Raw genomic sequence first — 21,130 nt, forward strand, 5'->3', positions numbered from 1 at the left:
AAAAAAAAAAAAATGTTTTGCATACGGCATACATTAAGTCTTTTTTGTTATGGCCCTGTGGGGCTATCATGAGCAAGTTGTGATATTATTTAAGTGTTTGAGAAAATTATATCTCCATAATTATTTGATTGTTTTGCAATCAAGGAGAGTATGGCCTATTGCGGATTGTTAAAACTGAAATATTGTCCTGTGTCTGAAGGAGTTTCAGTTCCCCATGTTCCACGCCTCCACATAGTATATTATGCACATGTATATAATAAGTTCATTATAGTGTGTTTTTATTTTATTTTGACTTTTTTTTTTCATAATGCAGTTAGTTTTCATTAGTTTTTACAGTGGGTTTGTCAATTTTTTTTAATTAGTATTTATGTTTTTTGAAAATCTTTCATTTTACTTTAGTTTTTATTAGTTTGATTATTAGTTTTAGCATTAAAAATATACAGTGTATATGGTGTACTTGTTGAGTGCAAGATTAAAATAAAGTTAGTTTCAATATTTTCTAAAAAAAAAAAAAAAAAAAGTAATGTATACTACAATTCCCAAACAGTTGTTAGGCTTACTTGTTCTGTAAAAAAAAGAACATTTTACCTAGAATTGTAATTATCCATCCATCCATCCATCCATCCATTTTCTTGACCGCTTATTCCTCACAAGGGTCGCGGGGGGTGCTGGCGCCTATCTCAGCTGGCTCTGGGCAGTAGGCGGGGGACACCCTGGACTGGTTGCCAACCAATCGCAGGGCACACAGAGACGAACAACCATCCACACTCACAAGCACACCTAGGGACAATTCGGAGCACCCAATTAACCTGCCATGCATGTCTTTGGCATGTGGGAGGAGACCGGAGTACCCGGAGAAGACCCACGTGGGCACGGGGAGAACATGCAAACTCCACCCAGGAAGGTCCGAGCCTGGACTCGAACCGGAGACAGAATTGTAATTAGTTTTAGTTAATTTTTTCAACTTAAAATATAGTTTCAGTTATTTTTGTAATCATTCTTGTATTTATTTTATTTCATGAATGGATTACATATTTTTTAATTTTAATTTTATTTGTATTTTCTTTTTTTTTGTTAACTATAAACAAGAAGAACGTGCACCATGAATTTCATACTTTCTTGCATTAATATAGGAATTTTAGTGTGTTTTTGAGGTTTGGAAATTACTAAAATTATTGATAAAGGGCTTTAGAAATGCTGGGATTTTTTTTTTTTGTCTCCCTTGGAAACATTCTAAATCTGCTTTTGATTTCAACTTTTCCCTCTTTAGTTCAGACTACATGGAACACTTTGAGGATCGGAACCTCCACGCGTTCTCCGCAGAGCCGCTTCTGGTGTATCCGACGCACTACACAGGAGACTCCGGCTACATCAGTGACACGGAGACCTCAGTAGTCTGGAACAATGAGACATCCAAGACCGACTGGGACCGAGCCAAGTCCAGGAAAACTCAGGAACAGGTGGAACTAAGTCTCGAGGCAAAGAACTCTGATGTACTACAGTCTGAGCTGGAGAACTGGAGTGCGCGGGATGAATTGTGATGCCTTCTGAGAACACTTTGTTACACACACACACACACACACTGAGCAGGTTGACAAACTGTACAGCAGAACAAAGCTGTGATGGTGGGAGGAATGTAGAAGAGGTGAGCTAGATGGACACAGGTGAAGTGAGACTTCCACCATCACTTGATCTTTCTCTTACATTAGGAGATAAAATTGACATTTAAAACAACTTTTGAAGAGTCATTTAGAATCCATGTATCATTCGTTGTTTCCATTTTCAATTAGCAATCAAAAGAATGAAAAAGGGACTGATTATTTTATTTTTATTTTAATCTAACAAAATAAACACAAAAATTGCCTTATTTTTCACATTTCAATTTAAGTCCAATTTAAGTCTAGAATAAATGTGTATAAATAGTTTTGTGGTTTTTATGTTTTTTTTTATATATATATATATATTTTATACAAAAGGTTTATTTAATAAAAAAAAAAAAATAGTATCAAAATATTTTGTCTAATGATACATGGATTATGTAGCAATTTTAGTTTTATTTATTGCAACAACCCCTCGGTCCAGATCTGACCAGAGTGAAAGAATTCATGTAGATGTAATCACTTACATCAAGCAGGTCTTTCGAATACACAATTAGTATTCATCCATCCATCCATCCATTTTTTTGAACCACTTATCCTCACTAGGGTCGCATTCATTTATCTGTAACTGAGTGAAGATTCCTTTGAAATAGTAAAGGAAAGAACTACATACTCTTAATATCTAGTATGCTTTGAATTTTAATTTGAGACCAGAGTTTGGGGGGTCCCCACACTCAAGATTGATGTTAATCAAATACAATTTGTCTACAGTGTCTTATCCCATGCGTTACCTCCATCACCACTAGTTGCCTTGTTTTCCTCTTCTGTGATGAGTTCAAAGACCAATGACTGTAAAATTATCCTGTAATGCACAAGAACAAACTGCATTGATGTATTGACACACCTGGTGCTCGTTTTAACCGTTTAGTTGGGAGCCACTAATTCTTCTGCTCTTGGCACCAACTATTCATTGTTTATTTATTATCCATTTATAACATTACTTGTGTCACTAGTGAATGTATGTGTGTCCTTTTCTATTAAATATGTAACACAACGGTGCTTTTGTTTTATTTTCCCTCACTGTTGTTTTACTGAAGCTCAATTAAATCTACACTAAGGAGCTTTCAGTTTTTGTTGATTGTGGCGGCCACAAGTGGACAAATGTGGTAGTGTTTTGCCTGAAAGAAGAGCACATTTCTCATGAGGACCAGCGCATAGAATCGCTCACTACAGAGAGTGAAAGCCGGGCTAATGTTGATCCTTGACTGTCCTTTTATCCGGGTAGCCTCCGTTTTTTGTGTCTAAGACAAAACATTTAATGTCTTTTCTTGGCTTCACTAATGCGGAGAAGTTTGAATCAACTTCCATCTTTGTAACGAAAGGGGGTTAGTGATGTATTCTGTAAAGCGGTCAGCACATTAGTAAAATAATCTGTGGCAGGGTTCCTGTCACCCTCCTCAAAGTTGCTTAGTGCCAGTAAAAGCAACAACTGTACCATTCAACTAGTTATAAGTCAGTTTCATCGGAAGAGTTATGAAAATATTTTATGAAGGTTGAAAAATTCCTGTTGTTTGAATGCACATTGTTGTGATTTTTATGTTAAAGCCTTTTTAAAAGCATTTATTCTATGCAGCCCACTAGTCTAAACACAGTATTTTGCTAAATGATGAGTTTGTGGAATATGAATTAAGCAGCTTATTCCACTCATTATTCATCTCAGGGGGTGGCCATTTTGTCATTTGCTGTCGATTGAAAATGACATCAGATAACCAATCACGGCTCAGCATGTGAATGACATACGAACAAACTCAGAAAACAGGTGAGCCATGATTGGTGGTTACAAATTACAATACAAACTGTTATGTCATTTTCAATCAACAAGTGACAAAATGGCCGCCTCCTAAAATGGATGAAAACGGATGGATTTTGCTTCTAATTTATATTCCATAAAAACGCTATCAGAATGCCATGCTTAGACGAGTGGGGGCGCATACAGCAGATTATTCTAAAGAAAACATGTGGGTTGACATCCTTTTTTTAATGTGTGTCATTTTTTTGGGGTGCAAATTTATGTGCGTGTGTTTTTATCTGATCATATTTGATATACTATGTTGATATTTTCTTTGTTGCTTTGTAAAGCGGCCCTGCCTAGATGGAGAAGCACGCCATCAAAGCGCCTCGGTTGTGATGATGTCAATATGATCTGCACCCAGTAGAGGAATCTCTTTTAATTAGTGCCTGCTGGTGCATGGCTGCGAGCACACAGGTGACTGCCTGCTGCAGTCGGCCCCCATTACTGCTCCTCTTTCACCCTGCTACCAGCGAGTCTCTTATAGTCACTCTTCACTTGTGATGTATGACTGTGCAAGCTTTCACAATATTTGAGTTTGCCAGTGAACAAAATGGCAGCAGTTGGGGGCATTTGTGGGTGTGTGTTCGGTGTGTGTATGTGTATACATCCACGTGTAGCTGCAGAGGTTTGTGTGAGCCAGACTAATCCTATTAGATCTCTCTCGCCTCACCTCTATATTTAACTTACCGCTTTCTCTGAGATTAACGCAGGTTATTTTTCAGCAAAACGGCGCCACAGATCAATAGTTGCTTTTCAGCGGCGGCACTCTTTGAGGTTTAATAGAACTGCGTCCCAACCAAACTATCGACTTACTCGGTTCATTTCCGCCACACTCCGCATCTCGCCTGTCACATCATCTTGATAACAGGATGCGAAAAGAATCATTGTTATGCTCGACGGGATAAATGATTGACATTGGTAATTAGCGAAGCGCCAGGTAGCACAGTGAGAGGAGATTGTATCTCATTTAATGTTAAAATGTCATTTTTTTTCCGTTGGTCTGTGCTTTGTCCACAACCTGCCATCCAGTTCATCTCCCTTCTCCATCCTTCCTGTCCTCCCTTCTTCTCTTGAAGTAATAAGATTGCCCCCCCTGAGCCGGAGTTTTTAGCGCCTAACACAATGACCCCTGCTCTGCTAAATTACAGCACGGACACGCCCACTTAACACACTTGTAATCTCCATCTGTAAATCCTGCTGTCGCTTGAATCCAAAGCACAATGTGAAGAGGCGAGTCACTGAAAGCGAAAAAAATTATAATGAAGTGGCGTGAAAGGGAACAAGGCCGAGGAGGAGAGTCAACAAATCAAAGATGAATACAAAGGCTTGGAGGAGAAAGTTGGGATACATTTGAGACAAGGAGTTTCAAGGTGAGGTAATTTACTTGTGCTGTATTCAGCTGCCACTACACGTACAAAGATTGATTGCCTATTAAATTAGCTATTAACTAAACAAGGCAGTGGCGCTAGTATATCAGGCCAGGATCAATGAGCTTCAAAAAGTGAACCGGATGATTGCGAAATTACTTTTCCAAATGTAGGATTTAAGCTTTGACCTCGCCGAGTCTTACAGTAAATCCCCTTTTCCAGGCAATGTCCAGCTTCCAACATATTTCTCCTCTATCAGCCTCGGCTGTTTCAGTGTGGAGTTGTAGTCCCAAATAGATCAGCTGAAAGCCAGAGAGCCAAATTTAATTTGTGAGGTTATCACTGTCAATTCACAGCCTGCAGTGACTCCTGCGACACTCAAATACAGGCTGGCCGAGACAGATAAAGTACATTTCGAAGACGTCGGCTCCAACTTTATTTCTACATCAGAGAAGTAGTTCTTGTCTGGTGTTTCAGACATCCACACCATAATCCCAGTTCCAAAAGGCTGTCCGTTATATACCTGCAGACTTCAATGTATCATACATTCAACAATAGAATGTGTACTGTATAATGTAACACCAACATTAGCATTGCATTAGATCAGCGTGTCTTAAAAAATGGTGGCCATTTACAGCCCACTGTCCAATTTTTAGCGGCCGTGACATATACAACAACAACAACAACAACAACAACAACAACAAACATTACAGATGAACCACAATGCTTTTGGGTGTGTATGTTAAAATTAAATATTCTCATGTAAAGCGTTTCTCAAGAAACTATTTGTAACTAAAATAGTAACAAATGGCTCTTTACCTCAATTTCAAAGTGTTTTCCTCTACTTTCTGCTCTTCGCCAAAATCAGATTTATGAGGTAGGAAAGAATGTCATAGTGGCCCTTCCATTCTGTTTTTTTGTGGGTGGACCTTGGAGGAATAATTTTGGACACCCCTTACATTCGATTTATCTTTTTTTTGGTGGTATGTGGAGGTGGTGGTGGTTGGTTTCTATTCAAGTGGTCATGAAGCAATGTTACTTTGAAGTTTTCTGAAAATACTGATACTGAGATGTGTTATACAATACTAATTGAAAGGGGGAGGGAGTCCAACATTTTATTTAACAACATTATGTTCTATGCACCACGACTGGTCTAAACACGTCATTCTGAATAAGATTGTGTTCGTGTAATATGAATTAAACAACAAAATCCACACGTTTTTATCCATTTCGAGGCGGCCATTTTTTCCACTTGCTACCAAATGAAAATGACATCACATTTGCCAAATGGGTCACGTACCGATTACCACGGCTGACCTGTTTTCTGAGTTTAGTCATGTGACGTTTGCAAGCTGAGCTGTGATTGGCCGTTACCTGATCCTTGAGCAACTGTGATGTTATTTTCAGTCAACAGCAAGTGGTAAAATGGCCGCCTTTTGAGTTTTGAGATGGAAAAAAACGGGCGGATTTCGCTCCTTAATTTATATTCCAAAAATTTGATATTTATTATAATACCATGGTTATAAAGTAATGTGGCACAAAGAACACATTGTTACAAAGATTTTTTTTAACTTTCCTTGAAAGAATTTGCAGTTTTATCTTTTTCTTCCCCCCAACTTCCCCCCCTCCCTTTTTTTTATTACTACAGACGTGATAAACATCCCAAATTGGTAATAAGGAGTTAGAAATCCTTTGCTCACAATTTGGCAATTTAAAGTGCATTATGCATTTGTTGGGTTGATAACAGATTACGTCACTGCAGAAATTTGCTCTGTCCACAGTGGGATCTTCTATCCTTCATTCCATCCTCTCCTATTCCATCATGGTGGACTTTTTCCTCAACCGAGTCCTGGTGGAGAACAACTGGGACCAGGATGAGCTCAACACTGAGCGGGAAATTGTTGGCATTCTGGAAAACCGCATCCTCATGCTGCTTTTTGCATCGGCGGAGTGCGACAAGTGTTGGGAGTTTGTGCCTGTTCTCAACGACTTTTTTAAACGACTGAAAGACCCCGCGTACATCGAATATCCCCGACTCCTGGCGCTCATTTACATCAGGTCGCTGCCAGGCAGCATCTTTGCTTGTTTTTATGTCACCACACGAGATGAGCTCATGTGTATTCATTTGATCATTTCCATCTCTCTGCAGCTTGGACCAATCAGAGGAGCAGCAGGGTAGATTTCTTAAAAAGATGCACAAAAAGGTTCTGTTTTTGGCCTTTGAGGACCCGTACAGGAAGTAAGTGGATGGGGGGTGGGAGAGAGTGAGTACACTACACTTTGAATCCGAATCATTCATTCATCCCTTGCTCCCTTGTTACTTTAGGGATTTTTATATAATGAAAAGAAGATTTCCAACACTACTTGCACATCAAAATGTCAAATTCACCATATGAGGCACTGGGCTGCATATTGGATAGGGACTCAGGGAGTGAATGTTTTCTTATCTTTAGGGAACTTCAGGCCAAGTTCAAGGTGAATGATGTCCCGACCGTGGTGGTCCTCCGTCCAGATGGCTCCGTCCTGTCTCCGAATGCCGTGGAGGACATTTACCGTTTCGGTTCCGAGTGTTTCCGCAACTGGCAAGAATCATCCGAGCTGATTGAAAGAAGCTTCATGCTCAACGAGGAGTTCGACAACCTCAATATGCGCAGCGCCACCGACCCTGTGAGGAGGCTCAAATACAAAACAGAGGACGACAAGAGGAAAAAAAGATGGTGGAGGTTGTGGGGTAGAGGGAAGGCTGACAATGAAGAAAGCGAAAGCGTGGGATACAAAGAGAGAGGGGGGCTGTAAAGGAACACGGAGACGACAAAAGGAAGGACCGAAGAGGAGTAAACATTCTCTCTAGAAAAAACAAAACTTTGTCATCTTGGTCGTTTTTGCTTGTAGTCCTTAAAAATATAACTAATCCACATGATTATTGAGAAATATCCAGCTGTGGTTACAGTGAAAATTCTGCTCTACAAGGGGCCACAGTTGCTATGTTGAACTGATTTTCTTCTCTGATGTCTCATATTTGTTGGGGACTAACAGGGATGCTGTGTAAAAATATCATCATTCAAAGATTATCTATCTATCTATCTATCTATCTATCTATCTATCTATCTATCTATCTATCTATCTATCTATCTATCTATCTATCTATCTATCTATCTATCTATCTATCTATCTATCTGTCTATCTGTCTGTCTGTCTGTCTGTCTGTCTGTCTGTCTGTCTGTCTGTCTGTCTGTCTGTCTGTCTGTCTGTCTGTCTGTCTGTCTGTCTGTCTGTCTGTCTGTCCGTCCGTCCGTCCGTCCGTCCGTCCCTTTGTACATATAGCTGTGCCAGTGACATGCAGTGACAAGCAGAACCATTAAATGCGTTTGCACTACGGATAGCAGAAGGTACATAATTAACCTGTGTATCCATCTGTGTGGTGGTTATTTTGAATGTTAAATATATGTGCCTTGACCCAATAAAGGTTGAGAAACACTGCTTTACTAAAAGTACTTTTGACAGCACCATATAATGAAGATCTTATCCACAATCTGTATCAGGAGTTACTAAGGTTAACTGAAGCGCACTTAAACTTGGACCTGAGATACAGATACAATTGTTCAACCCTGTTGTCTACTCAGATACACTCTGCTTCCATAAAATGTACAGTATCTTACTGCTGAAGTGCTACTATCATGATACTGAAAGCTGCCAAAACTGATTTTTTTTTTTTTTTTTCAGTTTGATTTTCTCGTCCACTGACAATAAGCTGCTTGCTGGTATAACGGTGTTCATTTCAGCTTGGTCTGGCATTCCCTCGCAAATCAAGCCTTATAGATTGGGCAAGGAAGTGCTGCTGAGTGAGGGTCTGATCGGAAGCGTGGCTCCGTCACACTTTTTAATGGTGATTTTGGGACAGTGTATTTAACATGGGTGTGTGGATGGTATTCACAGAATTAGTACTTAGTTCGCTTAGGCCTTAATTAGGCCAGCTCTGAATATGGGAATACAGTGTGTTGTTTGTTATTGTTAAATTAATAGCTCAGTAGAATCTTACTTTTGTTTTTGTTTTTTTGAATGACATAATAGTAAACCCGGATGAACAAAGAATAGTTGCTGTGGGGTGACGGGAGCCACATTTGTATTCACATATCTATGCACCACACTTACACACGTTATGCCCCCCTGTCACCTTGTCTCACCCCACCCTCCCAGACAGAAGAGAGGAGGTGCATCGCAGACAGACACGCAAAAAGGAAATAGGAGTGAACAGCAATCAAGGTGAGGAGACACAGTTGGTGAGAGAAGGTGATTTGAAGAGACAGACTTGGGAAAGATTCAAGTACAACTCGAAAGACAAGATAAGAGGGAGGGGGAAAAAAGGCTGTTCTCTTTTTGGATTTGCTAGTGTGAGATAGAGGTAAGCAAGAATGAGGATTATCAGATTTAACAGCAAGCGAGATGTGCTCATGTGATTAATGAGAGCTGTATGAGAATGACAGCGAGTAGACTCATTAGTTCATTTCAAAGACTGCCATTGAACTATACAACACTGCCATCCGTCATGTTGCTAATAAAACAAACATGCAAACATTTTCTGTAGTTTCAACACACTGTCCCGAGACAGTTCATGATGGTGGACTTGTTTGTCGATCGGGTCCTGGTGAAGAACAACAGGGACCAGGATGAGCTGGACACCGAACATGAGATTGATACCCGCCTGCAGAACCGCATCCTGATGCTCTTCTTCGCTTCAGCAACCTGTGACGGATGTCGTCAGTTTGCACCCAAACTGGCCGACTTCTTCACACGCTTGACAGATGAGTTCTATGTGGATCGCTCTGCTCAGCTGGTCCTCCTGTACATCAGGTATAATATATGAACCCTATCAAACATCAGTTCATTTATTTAGGGTGACCATATTTTCATTTCCAAAATAGATGCTCAGCATACTTAAATGGTACTCAAAGTTTCCTCAAAGATGCTATATATTATTCATTATCCTCGTGACTACCAGCAATTCAAATTTGTCCTCTGTAGTGGACCTTTTTAAACCTGAATATCTCCCACCCAGTACATACGATAGAATTAACTCATTGTGTGCTCCAGAGAGGAAATTCAGAACTTTCCAATGATACCAAATGTGTAGGGGTGGGGCTTTGCTAACTTTGATTGCATCATAAAAGAAAATGACTTCCCTCAGTGCAAGCATTTTTTAGGGAAGAGGAAAAGTAAGTGTATAATACTTTTTAATGAACAAATTTAGGCCTTAAATGTTGTTAGCATGTTTTATAAAAGACTCTTATGAAAATATTAAAGTATTGTTTGAATTATTTTAACTGTATTTGAGCCTAGCATTTAAGTTTTAAAAAGTCTCTGTAGTGGGCTTTTTTTTCCAAATATTTCTTTTGCAGTATTCCAGTTCTTCACAAAGATTGGGGAATATCAAAATAAACATGATTGGACAATTTTTTTTCCCCGCCCCCTGGTACTCAGGAGGCTATTTTAAAGTCTCTTTTGAAATTGTACTTAATTTAATATAATTTCATTCATTTCAATAATTTATTTCAGTAATTTGTAAAAGGAGAAAAGACAATATAAAAATAAAACAATAGTCTTCATTGCTGAATGAAAAGGAGCAGAAACAAGTTTTATTGTCTCTGCCCTGTTTCTCCCCAGAGTTCACTAACAAGGTGAAGTAATTAAAAACAAATAAAAAAAAACAAAAAACTACTAAATCAAATTGCAACAGTCTCAGTCACATCTGTACTCGGTTTACTATTTGATTTGTAACATTTGTAACAACAAAAGGACAATAGCATAATGTTCAAACTTAAACACAAAACTTAGTTGACAAATGAAAACATAACACAATGCTTGCTCCTGTAATTGACATTTTCTTTGTTTGTTTGTTTTTAATGGGCCGAGCTGGGATGGAACCCACACCCCACAGTTTGAAAGCACATAGTGGTACCTGTGAGCTGCAGTTCTGAGCCACCTACATAGCTCAGGAACAATTGCGTGCTCAGGAAGTATTTCTTTTAAAACATTAAAACCATGCACACAAAACCAGCATTTTCTTTTTTCAGTTGTGATAAAATGGTGCACTCCGCCTCCCATTTGTCACGCAATGAAACCGGACATTTTCATGAATTTATAACAACCTCCCGGATGCCTGGACAGGATGTAAAAAATTGGATGTGTTCGGGTTAAAGAGGACGTCTGGTCACCATAATTTATTCCGTTCAATGTATTTATTTTGAGTATTTAATGAACAAAAGTGTTTCGTTAACATGTGAGTTTGGACCAATCGGAAGAACATCAATACAACTTCCTCAAACAGCTGCCCAAAAAGTGCCTGTTCCTCGCCTATGAGGACCCCTACAGGAGGTGAGTGGTACAGGCCAAAAGGCTGCATACACATCCTGTTGGTTAAGATAAGATGATTATAATGTCGACATACTCAGCTGGTGACATGCTATTTGTCATCCACAGGAAGCTGGAAAATATGTTTAACATCAAGCAGCTTCCCACAGTGCTGGTCCTGCGCCCCGACTGCTCGGTCCTCATCCCAAACGCAGTAGATGAGATCACCCGCCTCGGTCCGGACTGCTACCGCAACTGGCAGGAAGCGGCGGAGCTCATCGACAGGAACTTCATGATCACTGAGGACTTTCAGGGGAGCTCCATGTGCAGCTTCACCCACCCAGTGAGAAAACTCAAGTACAAGGTGGAGGATGAGAAGAAAAGGAACAAGAAAAGAGGTGGAGATCATAGAGAGGTGGATGGGAATGAACAAGTGTCGCCATGGTGATCAGGACGATACCAATAAAATATTGACTGAGATGGTTTCTGCAAAATTGCCACTTTAACTTTAATTGGAGTGGATTTGTCACATTGTTTAGACTGGTGGTCTTTAACAATTCATTATTACTATCATCAAGTAATGACTTATGAGAGAAATGTGGGCCAAGGCCAATTTCACATTTTGGATAATAACTTCCCTTTGATGCAGTATTATAATTGTCCACAAGTCAACACAAAACTGTGTCTCATGCAGTATGAAACGGCTTGTTTCCATTGCACAGTAATTAAAAATAAAGACATTCCAGCTGTATTGCTTTGAAATGTGCCAGCATTTTGTGTCAACGTTTATATCCATGATTTGTTCATGCTGTGCTGCAATTTAAATCATCTCCCTTCTGTCAGCGGTCAAATCTAATGGGGTTGCTAGGCTAAGGTAACAATTACTCTCTGGAAATGCTTCAAACAAGTGTTTCCCAACCGTTGTTCACATTCGACAAATCTAATGACACACCACCAAAAAGAAATGTCTCCAAAAGTATGAATATTAAAATAATGATGATCTTGTCTCAATTTACTCAAAAATATAATTACAAATGAGTGAAAGCTGATATAGGTCACATGACCTACAGGATTCTGTTTTAAGAATGGCAACAGGTGGAGACTTAATTCATAATTGTACTTTCTGCCAGCTATCGGAAAAACAAATGTTATGCCTGTATGTTGAGCATATACAGTCCCCTTCAAAAATATTGGGACAATTCAAGACAGGGCACCATTTGTTTGACGTCACCCACTTTACAAGTGAGCAAAACTATAGGAACATACATTATTAAATGGACTTAAAGTGAATAAACATTTAATACAGTGGAACCTTGGAGTTTGAACATCTCGGAATTCGTACAAATCAGACTTCGACCAAAAAATCACCACCCTCCTGAAGCACGCAAGGACCCCTTGGTAGTCTAGAAATATGCCCAATGTAAAATACACAAACTCTCACAAGCATTGAACTAAAGCAAGCAGTGACATTTTATTTTCTATTTTTTCCATTTTATTTCCTATTTTATATCAATAGAAATTAAATTAAATTAAATTAAATTAAATGAGAAATACTGTAAATTAAAGTATAAATGTTCTGTTTATGGAGCTTGGGAACGGATTAATTGCATTTACATTATTTCCTATGGCAAAAAATGTTTCGGAAGTTGAACACATCGGACTTTGAACACTCCACAGGACCAAATTATGTTCTAACTCTGAGGTACAACTGTATTTGGTGGCAGAACCCTTACTTACAATAACATCGACCCACTGACTTCCCCAGATTATTTTAATCTTCGTTTAATTTTTTTTCCTTAGGGTTTATTGCAGCCCCTTCAGCTCTTGTTTGTTTCCTCTTCTTTATGTAAAATGCATGCTCTATTGGGTTTAGATCCGGTGATTGACTTGGTTAGTCTCAGACTTTGAACTTTCCCCCCACCAGATGAATTCCTTTGTTGTGTTGGCTGTGTGTTTTGGCTATTCTATTTCATATCACGATCACAGTACATGATGCTCGGCCATATTTGGTCTTGACCACATACATATTGAAAAAGTTTGCTAACAATGATTGCTGACTACTTTTGGAGTCGACTGGGAAGGGAGATCACTCAGAACACACTCCACACCACATGACAAGCGCTCAGGATCATCTTTCAGAGACATCCGAGAATCAGGACTTTACAGACTCAAATTTGGCCTCATACTTATGATGTGTGTAGCTCGCATTTGACTGTTTCCTGCTCGGCCCCTCATTATGGAGGACTCCTACCACTCTATTTGGCATTAGTGTTTGGCCTCACTACTGGATGCTCGTGTTAGTGATTGAATGCTTTCTGTCAGAAGTAACAGCTGGCAACACCCACAACAAATCCCCCCCCCATACAAAACAAACCCTTATTTGTCCAAAGATACAGACGTCTATTGATGTCGTTGGAATGCCAGTCAGATGAGTGTGATTACATTGATTTCTTATTACACAAATGGCTTTGCCCTCTCTTCCAACAAGAGTTGAGTATTGATTTGCCACCAATTAAAAGTAACGTAAACAGCCCCAAACAATAACACCGACCGTTGCTAATTTCAGTTTGGCTGCCTTGTTGCTTGTGAGCAAAGTTTCAAGTTGTGGAGCCAGAAACGGGGAAGTAGTAAGAAGAATCATGTTGAAGTATAAAGCAAGCCATTTGCATCATCCAATCAAAACATGTCATGTTTATTCTCAGATCTGAGACGCCGATAAATTATTCAGCGCCATTAGGATAATTTCGTCAGTGAATGTTGTGCTTGTATGTTTATCCGATGAAGTCTGGCTCCTCTTTTTGGGCTGCACAAGAGGCAATCAGGGTTACGCTCACTCGCTTGTCTATGACTTTCGCATAATTAGTGATTGCCTTTGACTCTGACACGTTTTCCTTCACACTAAGGACCTCATGTTTCCACACTGATGATGATGATGGTGATGCTTTTATGGGATCAGGCAGGATCTTCAAATTGCTTTGCAGCATTTCCTGTTCATGCACTTCTGAAATAGTTTTCACCTTCCTCTCACTTCTGAGAGTTGCTACGCTGCCATTAATGCCTGTGTGTTGTTGTAGTAGTGATTGCAGGAAACTCAATGAATAAAATACGCGTGCAAAGGTGAGAGTCACATGGTGAATTGGCCTCATTTCCATACTTGAAACCATCTGTGATTGTTACCTTTGCGCCTTTGATTAGCGCTAACACAATCACTCTCACCTCTTAGCAACCTGAAGGAGGTGATTTTGCCATTTGAAGGGGGCTGTTTATTGTTTTTATTATTGGTTTATCATTTGAAATGAGGGCAGCTCAGTGGCAAGTGCACAGCACGGCGTGCCTCACCGTTGAATGGTGTTGGGAACCTCGGCGTACTGACAAAAGTGTCACTCGGAAACTCCAGCTAGCTAAAGGCACAATTCTATATGATAGAATAAAGGTTCATATGAAAAAAAATAAGAGTGACTAGACAACATAAGAGTGACTATTTCATCATCAGAAGGGGCGTAGCAACTGGAAAGTAACTACAAAATGAGAGTGACAAACACATCCTCATCATAAGGGACATTATACATGACCCTAACAATACAATGACCCCATGACTAAACAAAACACAGTTAGCCAGTGGCCCAATCCAGAACAAAGTCATAATAATGAATGTGAATACATTTACAGCTATGAATGGAACCATTTCTTTATACTTGTAGATTGAAGCCAATCCATTCCGGGATTGTAGCCAACCTCTGATTTGTTAGGATTTCAAACAAGAAATATGATCTAGGCTGAATCTGTCATCTTCATAAAACATTTATTAATACTTAAGGCAATGTTTGACTGTTTTTGTTGGACTGGTGCATTTGAAGTTTGAGTTTCCACTTTGTGCCCGCCTAACTTCCTGTTTGTTTACCCTGCAGACACTTTCTGTCCAAGGGCACATACCGCCCGCAGCCTCTTGGTTGCATAGTGTGTGCGGGTGGCATGTGAAGATGCATTTGAGGCTGGACTTGAACTTCAGGTCCAAGTACTCAATGTTGATTTAATGTCTTGCTTACATTCAAATGAATGACAGCGAGTCTCATTTTTCAATATATCCATATATTTTTTTTATTTTCTATGTAGCCCAAGTCCTGTTTCTGTAGCATCCTGAGTGTTGCTTGACTGATATTGGGAGTTCCTTACAAATGCCTACATCATCATGAATTTTTGGTCTCCTTTAGGATGTAAGGGAACAATTGGAGTGGCATAGCTCAGGTGGTAGAGTGGCAGTTTCCCAAGTTGAAGGTCGTGAGTTCGTTCCTCAACCCTTGTGTAATTTTTTTTTAAATAATAAAATAAAACAAAATAAATTAAATTAACTAGTAAAATCTCGTCAAAATCTCTCCTTGCAAAATTTACTGAAATTTAATTTCTGAGTGAAAAATCTTTGTTTTTTTCCTTTCATGTACAGTAGGCTATAGGCAAAGTTTCTCATACACAATAAAATTACTTTGAGTAAAACTTACTCTGAATATTTTACTCTCCCACTTGTACATTTTACTCTGTTTAGAGGAAAATTACGCTATTTACTTTACAGAATTTACAGTCGGTGATCTCTGAACTCTGAAATGACCCTGTGGACACCATTTGACTCTGAAAATATTAAAATGACACTGGGAGTTAAAATGAACACACAAATTAAAGTTTGCAATTTTAACTTTACAATTTTTGCGGTGCATTTTGCTGCATAGGAGATGCAATTATATTATTCGAGGAGGTAATTGGTGTAAGAAATTTTAGAACCACGAAGTCACCGGTATAGATGAATAAAAATATAAAGAGCATTTTCAGTTATGAAGAAATAAGCTAATGTTTTCCTCAGAAATAGCAACAAGTCTGTAAACCTCTTTTCACTATTGTCTATACACAGCAGTTTGTTGTTGCACAGTCAGACAAACCTTATAGGACACGGTCGAAGCATCCACTCCCCGTGAACTACATACACACACGTACGCACACGCACACACCCCGCCAGGCGTTGCGCGCTCCCGTGCACAGAACGCGCAACAAGCGGACCAGCGGATGAAGCGAGAGCGCGCACACGAGAAGAGAGGACGGACGCAAGGCGATGCCAGGAGCGGGAAACCATATAGTCTCTGACCGTCCAGCTGTTTATATGTGTGTGTTTTAGAATATCACGAGCTTTTAATTTGACATTTGACTTGGCACATTTTTATTTTATTTTTTGTAAATAAATCATACGGCATCCGCCCTTTCTGTTACGACTGAGCACAATTCGCCGAGAGAGGATGCATTTTCACGTCGACGCTATTTGGCGTTAAGTGCAAATAAGGATGTGTTGGAACAATGTCGGAGGATGATGCGCAGTCATGACAACAACAACAACAACGGGATTCGGTGAGGTGTAGATAACGACAGAGGTCCGCACGTTTTTCTCTGGTCGTGTCTTTCCTTCCGGTAAACCTGACCGGAGCTATATAAAACAAGGCCGACAGCCCGTGGCGTCCGTGGGCATGAACGCCGTGGGAATGAGGGTACCAACGTGACGCACAGTGCAGCGGGGACGTCATCGAGTGGACGGAGGTCCAGCAGAGAGCCCTCGTCGCTGGAGGAGGGGGGGCGGGGGGGAAGAGGAGGAGAAGGCGGCGGAGGGCGCCCAGTTGTTGTTGGACCCCTAATGACTGCTTCACTGTCTGCTTTATCACCCGCCATCACCACTGCCTAGAGAAGATTGCATTGGTTTTCATGCAACGGGGGCAGAGAAACGAAAGGATGGAGACGCAGTGAGCGAGGAGGAGGAGGATTGACGGTAAGATATGGACATAATCTATCAGGATGCACCCCGCCCCTCTCTCTCTTTTTCTCTGAATGTACACATGCACATATACGGCGATTGATGCAATCGGATGACAGCAGAGGTTTATCTGCTCCTTCACTCCCCCCCCAAAAAATACATCATGGCTCTTTTGGGCTTGTCACGAGTCTGGTACTTTCAATAGTATATGCATTTTATAGCCTTGGCCATCATGATGATTTTGAGAATATAGCAGACGAAACACCTCTTTATCCACAAATGCAAAAAAGTTATATTAGGCAGATCAGTACACAATTCTGGTATCACAAAATGTACTGTATTATCTTACAGTCCCAAAATGATGTCTACTAGATTAGTGTAGGGATGGACTCCAAAGTGCCTCCATTTTTGACCCCTTTTTCAGCAAGGCAAGCCATTAGACGAGTGAGCGTCAGGGATGTGATGCCCGGCTTGGCTGCCATTAACCTCCATGGGTCAGTAGTGTGCAAGTGATGTAGGCTGTGAAATATTCATGTGCACATGATAAGCAGATAGTCAGGTCTCAGAGTGTTCCACCAAAGGGGCACATGGATCCAAATGCAGCTTCTCATCTGGCATCCTCGCTCTGCGAGGACTGCTTTGGCCAATTCGCTGCAGCTTTGCGAGAAAATGATTAGCATCGAGTGAGAGAGCGTTTCGACTGAATGAGAGTTCATTGTCCATTTCTGCGATGTGGGGGTCAGCAGAGGAGGCTGAGCAAGCCTGCTGGATGGAGGGAGGCAGACGAGTAAAGGATGAAAGGATGGAAGGAGAGAGCGAGAGAGAGAGAGAGAGGCGAGCGGGAGAGATGTTCAGCGGCTGACAGGACGTCTGCTCTTGTGTCAGCCTGAATTTTAGCTGCATGTGTAACCTTCACTGTGTGCATGTGAAGGTAATGAAGTATATCATCGCATATTTACCAGCTGGCCACAGCATCATGACTACTTGCACAATCTAATTTAGGATTATTTGTATCAGTGTGATTATAGTTTTGCTACTACCCAAAATTGATTAGATTTAAACTCTCACGCCACCAGTTAGTAAGCGTGTGTGCGTGTGTGTGCTGCATGGTTGGTGAGGAAGAGAAAACAAAATGTAATCAGGTGTGCTTTCATGTGCGGGTAATTTATATCGACACCCAAGGGGCAAAAGAAAGAGAATTGATTCGTTTAAATACACACACACACACATTCGGGATGGATTTCTTTTTGTATAGTCGAATTAAAAAAAAAAAAAAAAAAAATCCTCTAAAGACTAGCTAGCAACTAACATTGCAAACACAGACATATATCATATGGATTTTCACATACAGATTTCTAATATGATTCAAATTTAGGACTTTTCCTAATGATTACTTGAGTTTATATTCAGTGGTTTGTCCAGAAATGAAAAAAAGAGCATGCCATTGGTCAACATTGAATGGAGCACGATCACAGCAATGGCAACAATATCAAAACAAGAACTAAAACACAGTAAGAGTATTTGCACAACCAAATAATGCATAAAAACGTCTGCCACTGCAAAGACAAAAATCCACTCGTAGTACTGAGAGATGTGTCAAATCTTTGAACTCTCTTGTAGCTAAAGATATTGCAGATTCATTCATAAAATTTCCCGGATCATCTCTGTAAGCTGCTACTTGCTGTGCAACGTGTATCACGATACGTATTGTATCATGACTTGGTATCGTAAAACGCATTTTATCGTGAGGTTGTTGGCATTACCTAACCCTACTTTGAACAGAATGTGAGTACATACAGTATATAAGCAGCTAGTTAATGGCTAACACTGGTGGCTTATATTAGCAATATCCATATACTGATTCTTGGTAGTGTTTTTCCATTGTTTTGGAATATGTGTTGCAAAAAGCCCCAAAACAGAAAAAGAGTTTGTCATAATCATATTAACCAACAACATACAGAAAAAAACATAATTTAACAGCATGCACTTATGCGACGCATATTATCAGGAGCAGTTCAGAATCAATATTTACTTCATAATTTGTCACACACATGAACACATAAAAAAAAGTTTTGAGGGCAGGAAATTACTGATGTCATTGAGGGCCCTGTGAGGATGAATTTGAACTCATGACTCAGCGTGTGAATGTCACATGACCAAACCTAGAAATCAGGTGAGCTGTGATTGGTTACCTGAGCCCTTGTGATGTCATTTTCAGTCGACAGCAAGTTGCAAAATGTGTTTTTAAAGGTACTAATTGTACATGAAAAATAATGAAAGTATCACATTTATTATAGACAAAATATTAACTTTTTATTGCTATCTTGAGCTAAATAAGTGAAGTATCCCTTTAAATAATCACTCACATTGCTTATAAAGTTCAAGTCACATTTGACAATATTTGTGACACTGGAGGCTCCGGGCAGATTAGATAGACATTGCAGCACATAGGGGGCTCAAATCTGATTGGACGAAAAAAAAAAAAAAAAAAAAAAAGTAGGCTTTGTCCATCCATCCATTTTCTTGACCGCTTATTCCTTACAAGGGTCGCGGGGGGTGCTGGAGCCCATCTCAGCTGGCTTTGGGCAGTAGGCGGGATACACCCTGGACAGCCAATCACAGAGAAGGCTTTATATGTATTGGAAACAGAGAAATACTATGAAATGAACAGGACACCGTTTGGACTAAATTAATACAATTTCATGGAAGAAATATTATTATTTCGGTTGTAACAGTAGATCGCTGCTTCTGAATCCGTTTAACACTTAACACGCCTTTTAGTGCAACGTTTGCGTACCTCCTCCCACCGCCACCGTTCAGGGAATCTCGTACTGTCTCTTTAATTGTGAACATGTCAAACCAGTGTCCAGTGAATGCTCTGGTGAATGTGTGAAATCAAATGGTCTCAAAGGGAGAAGTCCATCATTCACGGTGTGACCGTTCGTGCTCCTCCAGTTAAGAATAACACCGGCGGGCTTGTAATGCTCTTTATGAATGACAGTGTTAATTAGCAAGGCTGAGAGCATGATTTATGGCTTGATAAATAGAGATGAGGCGTCTCCAGGGCTCAAACGCAGGTCTCGTGTCCTTCAGTTGAACTCTTGAAGTGAAAAGCATTCATATATTAATACAGAAAAGATTTTTTTTTTTTTTAATGATGTGAATGAAGTAGACGGCATTTGAACATGTTAATTATCTATTTTTGTCCAGCAAAATGAGGTCAACCAGGGATTAGAGAGTACTTTTATATGCTATGGATGATGATGTTTAAAAAGTGGTGGTTTTCAAGACACTGCTTCCATTTGATGGGAGGCGTCGCCGCTTTCTTTATTTCTTCCTCACTGCGTACGCTTCGTCTTTATATTTTCTAGCCGCAGCCTATTCCACCTGCCTGAGCTTTACAGAACAGGCTCATCTCAGCTCTGCTCTGTCATACAGTGGCGTCGATAACCACGTTGCAGGGACACTTTTTATTGCAGTGACATTTTGTTCTACTATTCTCTGACATTTTGAGGCACATCCCTGCAACAACATACAATGATGCACAAACTGAACGTGCGAAGAATACAAAGAAAGTTTATTTAACCTTCACCATGTGGTGGTCAGTAAAATGTTATTTAACAATATCTCACATGCATATAAGTGCTAATTTGTATGTGTCCTTTGTTTCATGGAAAATGAAGAGTTAACTAACCCTGAGGTATTTGGCTTCGTTCGGAGTCCTGTGTACTTTTCCATTTTTGCATAAAGGGTCTGATCCAACACAATATTTTCCATCTGTTTCATTTTGAATCCAGTCAGGACACAGTAATTTGCATTTTTGTAGTGGTATATCATTATCCCGCATGTCTATTGCAAATTCTTAAATTAAATTGACTTGATTAAAATAATTGGGAAACAGCCAAAGCTCTCTCACTGAAATAAAATGACGCCAAAAGTCTAAAATGATTATGGAAACATAAAGCGGGAAAACTAGAAAAGGAATTATTTCAGTAAACACTACACACATCACTGCATCTTCTCATTTGATGCTTGCTAATTTCCGCAACCGTGCTTTATAAATGTACAGAGTTCAAATAAAAAGTGGATGAACTCAGGCGCAATATTGTAAATCCTGGAGATTTTCAGATACTGCGAAAGCGCTATGAGTCACTGGGACGCAGTGTGCCGTTATCTCAGA

The 21,130-nt window shown here is 39.9% G+C and overlaps 4 protein-coding genes across 7 annotated transcripts in view; all 4 read left to right on the plus strand.

The window, feature by feature from the left end:
• The window catches only part of colgalt1b (collagen beta(1-O)galactosyltransferase 1b), a 15,745-nt gene extending 13,093 nt beyond the window's left edge, over nt 1-2,652 (plus strand). The window contains exon 12 of the mRNA XM_077524048.1: nt 1,271-2,652. Within this exon, the coding sequence (XP_077380174.1) occupies nt 1,271-1,541 (271 nt within the window). The 3' untranslated portion in view covers nt 1,542-2,652. The remainder of the gene's footprint in view (nt 1-1,270) is intronic.
• Nucleotides 2,653-4,645: 1,993 nt separating this feature from the next.
• On the plus strand, nt 4,646-8,297 carry LOC144020813 (nucleoredoxin-like protein 1). Its single transcript, XM_077524650.1, has 4 exons — nt 4,646-4,820; nt 6,599-6,875; nt 6,967-7,056; nt 7,271-8,297. Exons 2-4 carry the CDS (start codon nt 6,640-6,642, stop codon nt 7,611-7,613), a joined length of 669 nt encoding a protein of 222 aa, XP_077380776.1. The 5' UTR covers nt 4,646-4,820; nt 6,599-6,639; the 3' UTR covers nt 7,614-8,297.
• A 627-nt stretch (nt 8,298-8,924) lies between these two features.
• LOC144020746 (nucleoredoxin-like protein 1) lies at nt 8,925-11,927 on the plus strand. 3 transcript variants are annotated; one of them, XM_077524505.1, is made up of 4 exons: nt 8,925-9,080; nt 9,403-9,668; nt 11,100-11,189; nt 11,295-11,927. In XM_077524505.1, the coding sequence occupies exons 2-4, from the start codon at nt 9,430-9,432 to the stop codon at nt 11,611-11,613; spliced, it is 648 nt and encodes a 215-aa protein (XP_077380631.1). In that variant the 5' UTR covers nt 8,925-9,080; nt 9,403-9,429; the 3' UTR covers nt 11,614-11,927. The 3 variants fall into 3 exon arrangements, with proteins under 3 accessions (XP_077380631.1, XP_077380632.1, XP_077380630.1); XM_077524506.1 differs by having other exon boundaries at nt 9,065-9,107; XM_077524504.1 differs by having other exon boundaries at nt 9,071-9,219.
• A 4,277-nt stretch (nt 11,928-16,204) lies between these two features.
• Nucleotides 16,205-21,130, plus strand: part of adgrl1b (adhesion G protein-coupled receptor L1b) — a 46,360-nt gene continuing 41,434 nt past the window's right edge. For both annotated transcript variants that reach the window (XM_077523293.1, XM_077523294.1), the window contains exon 1: nt 16,205-16,965. The gene's annotated coding sequence lies outside the window, so the exon portion shown is untranslated. The remainder of the gene's footprint in view (nt 16,966-21,130) is intronic.

The sequence above is a fragment of the Festucalex cinctus genome, chromosome 6 (genome assembly GCF_051991245.1).
Source record: "Festucalex cinctus isolate MCC-2025b chromosome 6, RoL_Fcin_1.0, whole genome shotgun sequence".
Classification (NCBI taxonomy): Eukaryota; Metazoa; Chordata; class Actinopteri; order Syngnathiformes; family Syngnathidae; genus Festucalex; species Festucalex cinctus.

What these genes read in the sequence shown, in the direction of transcription:
- LOC144020746 (XM_077524505.1), top strand. Translation starts at nt 9,430, where the DNA reads ATGATGGTGGACTTGTTTGTCGATCGGGTCCTGGTGAAGAACAACAGG. An exon ending in CTGGTCCTCCTGTACATCAG is followed by an intron (nt 9,669 to 11,099) that starts GTATAATATATG and finishes TTAACATGTGAG; the next exon opens with TTTGGACCAATCGGAAGAAC. An exon ending in TATGAGGACCCCTACAGGAG is followed by an intron (nt 11,190 to 11,294) that starts GTGAGTGGTACA and finishes TGTCATCCACAG; the next exon opens with GAAGCTGGAAAATATGTTTA.
- LOC144020813 (XM_077524650.1), top strand. Translation starts at nt 6,640, where the DNA reads ATGGTGGACTTTTTCCTCAACCGAGTCCTGGTGGAGAACAACTGGGAC. An exon ending in CTGGCGCTCATTTACATCAG is followed by an intron (nt 6,876 to 6,966) that starts GTCGCTGCCAGG and finishes ATCTCTCTGCAG; the next exon opens with CTTGGACCAATCAGAGGAGC. An exon ending in TTTGAGGACCCGTACAGGAA is followed by an intron (nt 7,057 to 7,270) that starts GTAAGTGGATGG and finishes TCTTATCTTTAG; the next exon opens with GGAACTTCAGGCCAAGTTCA.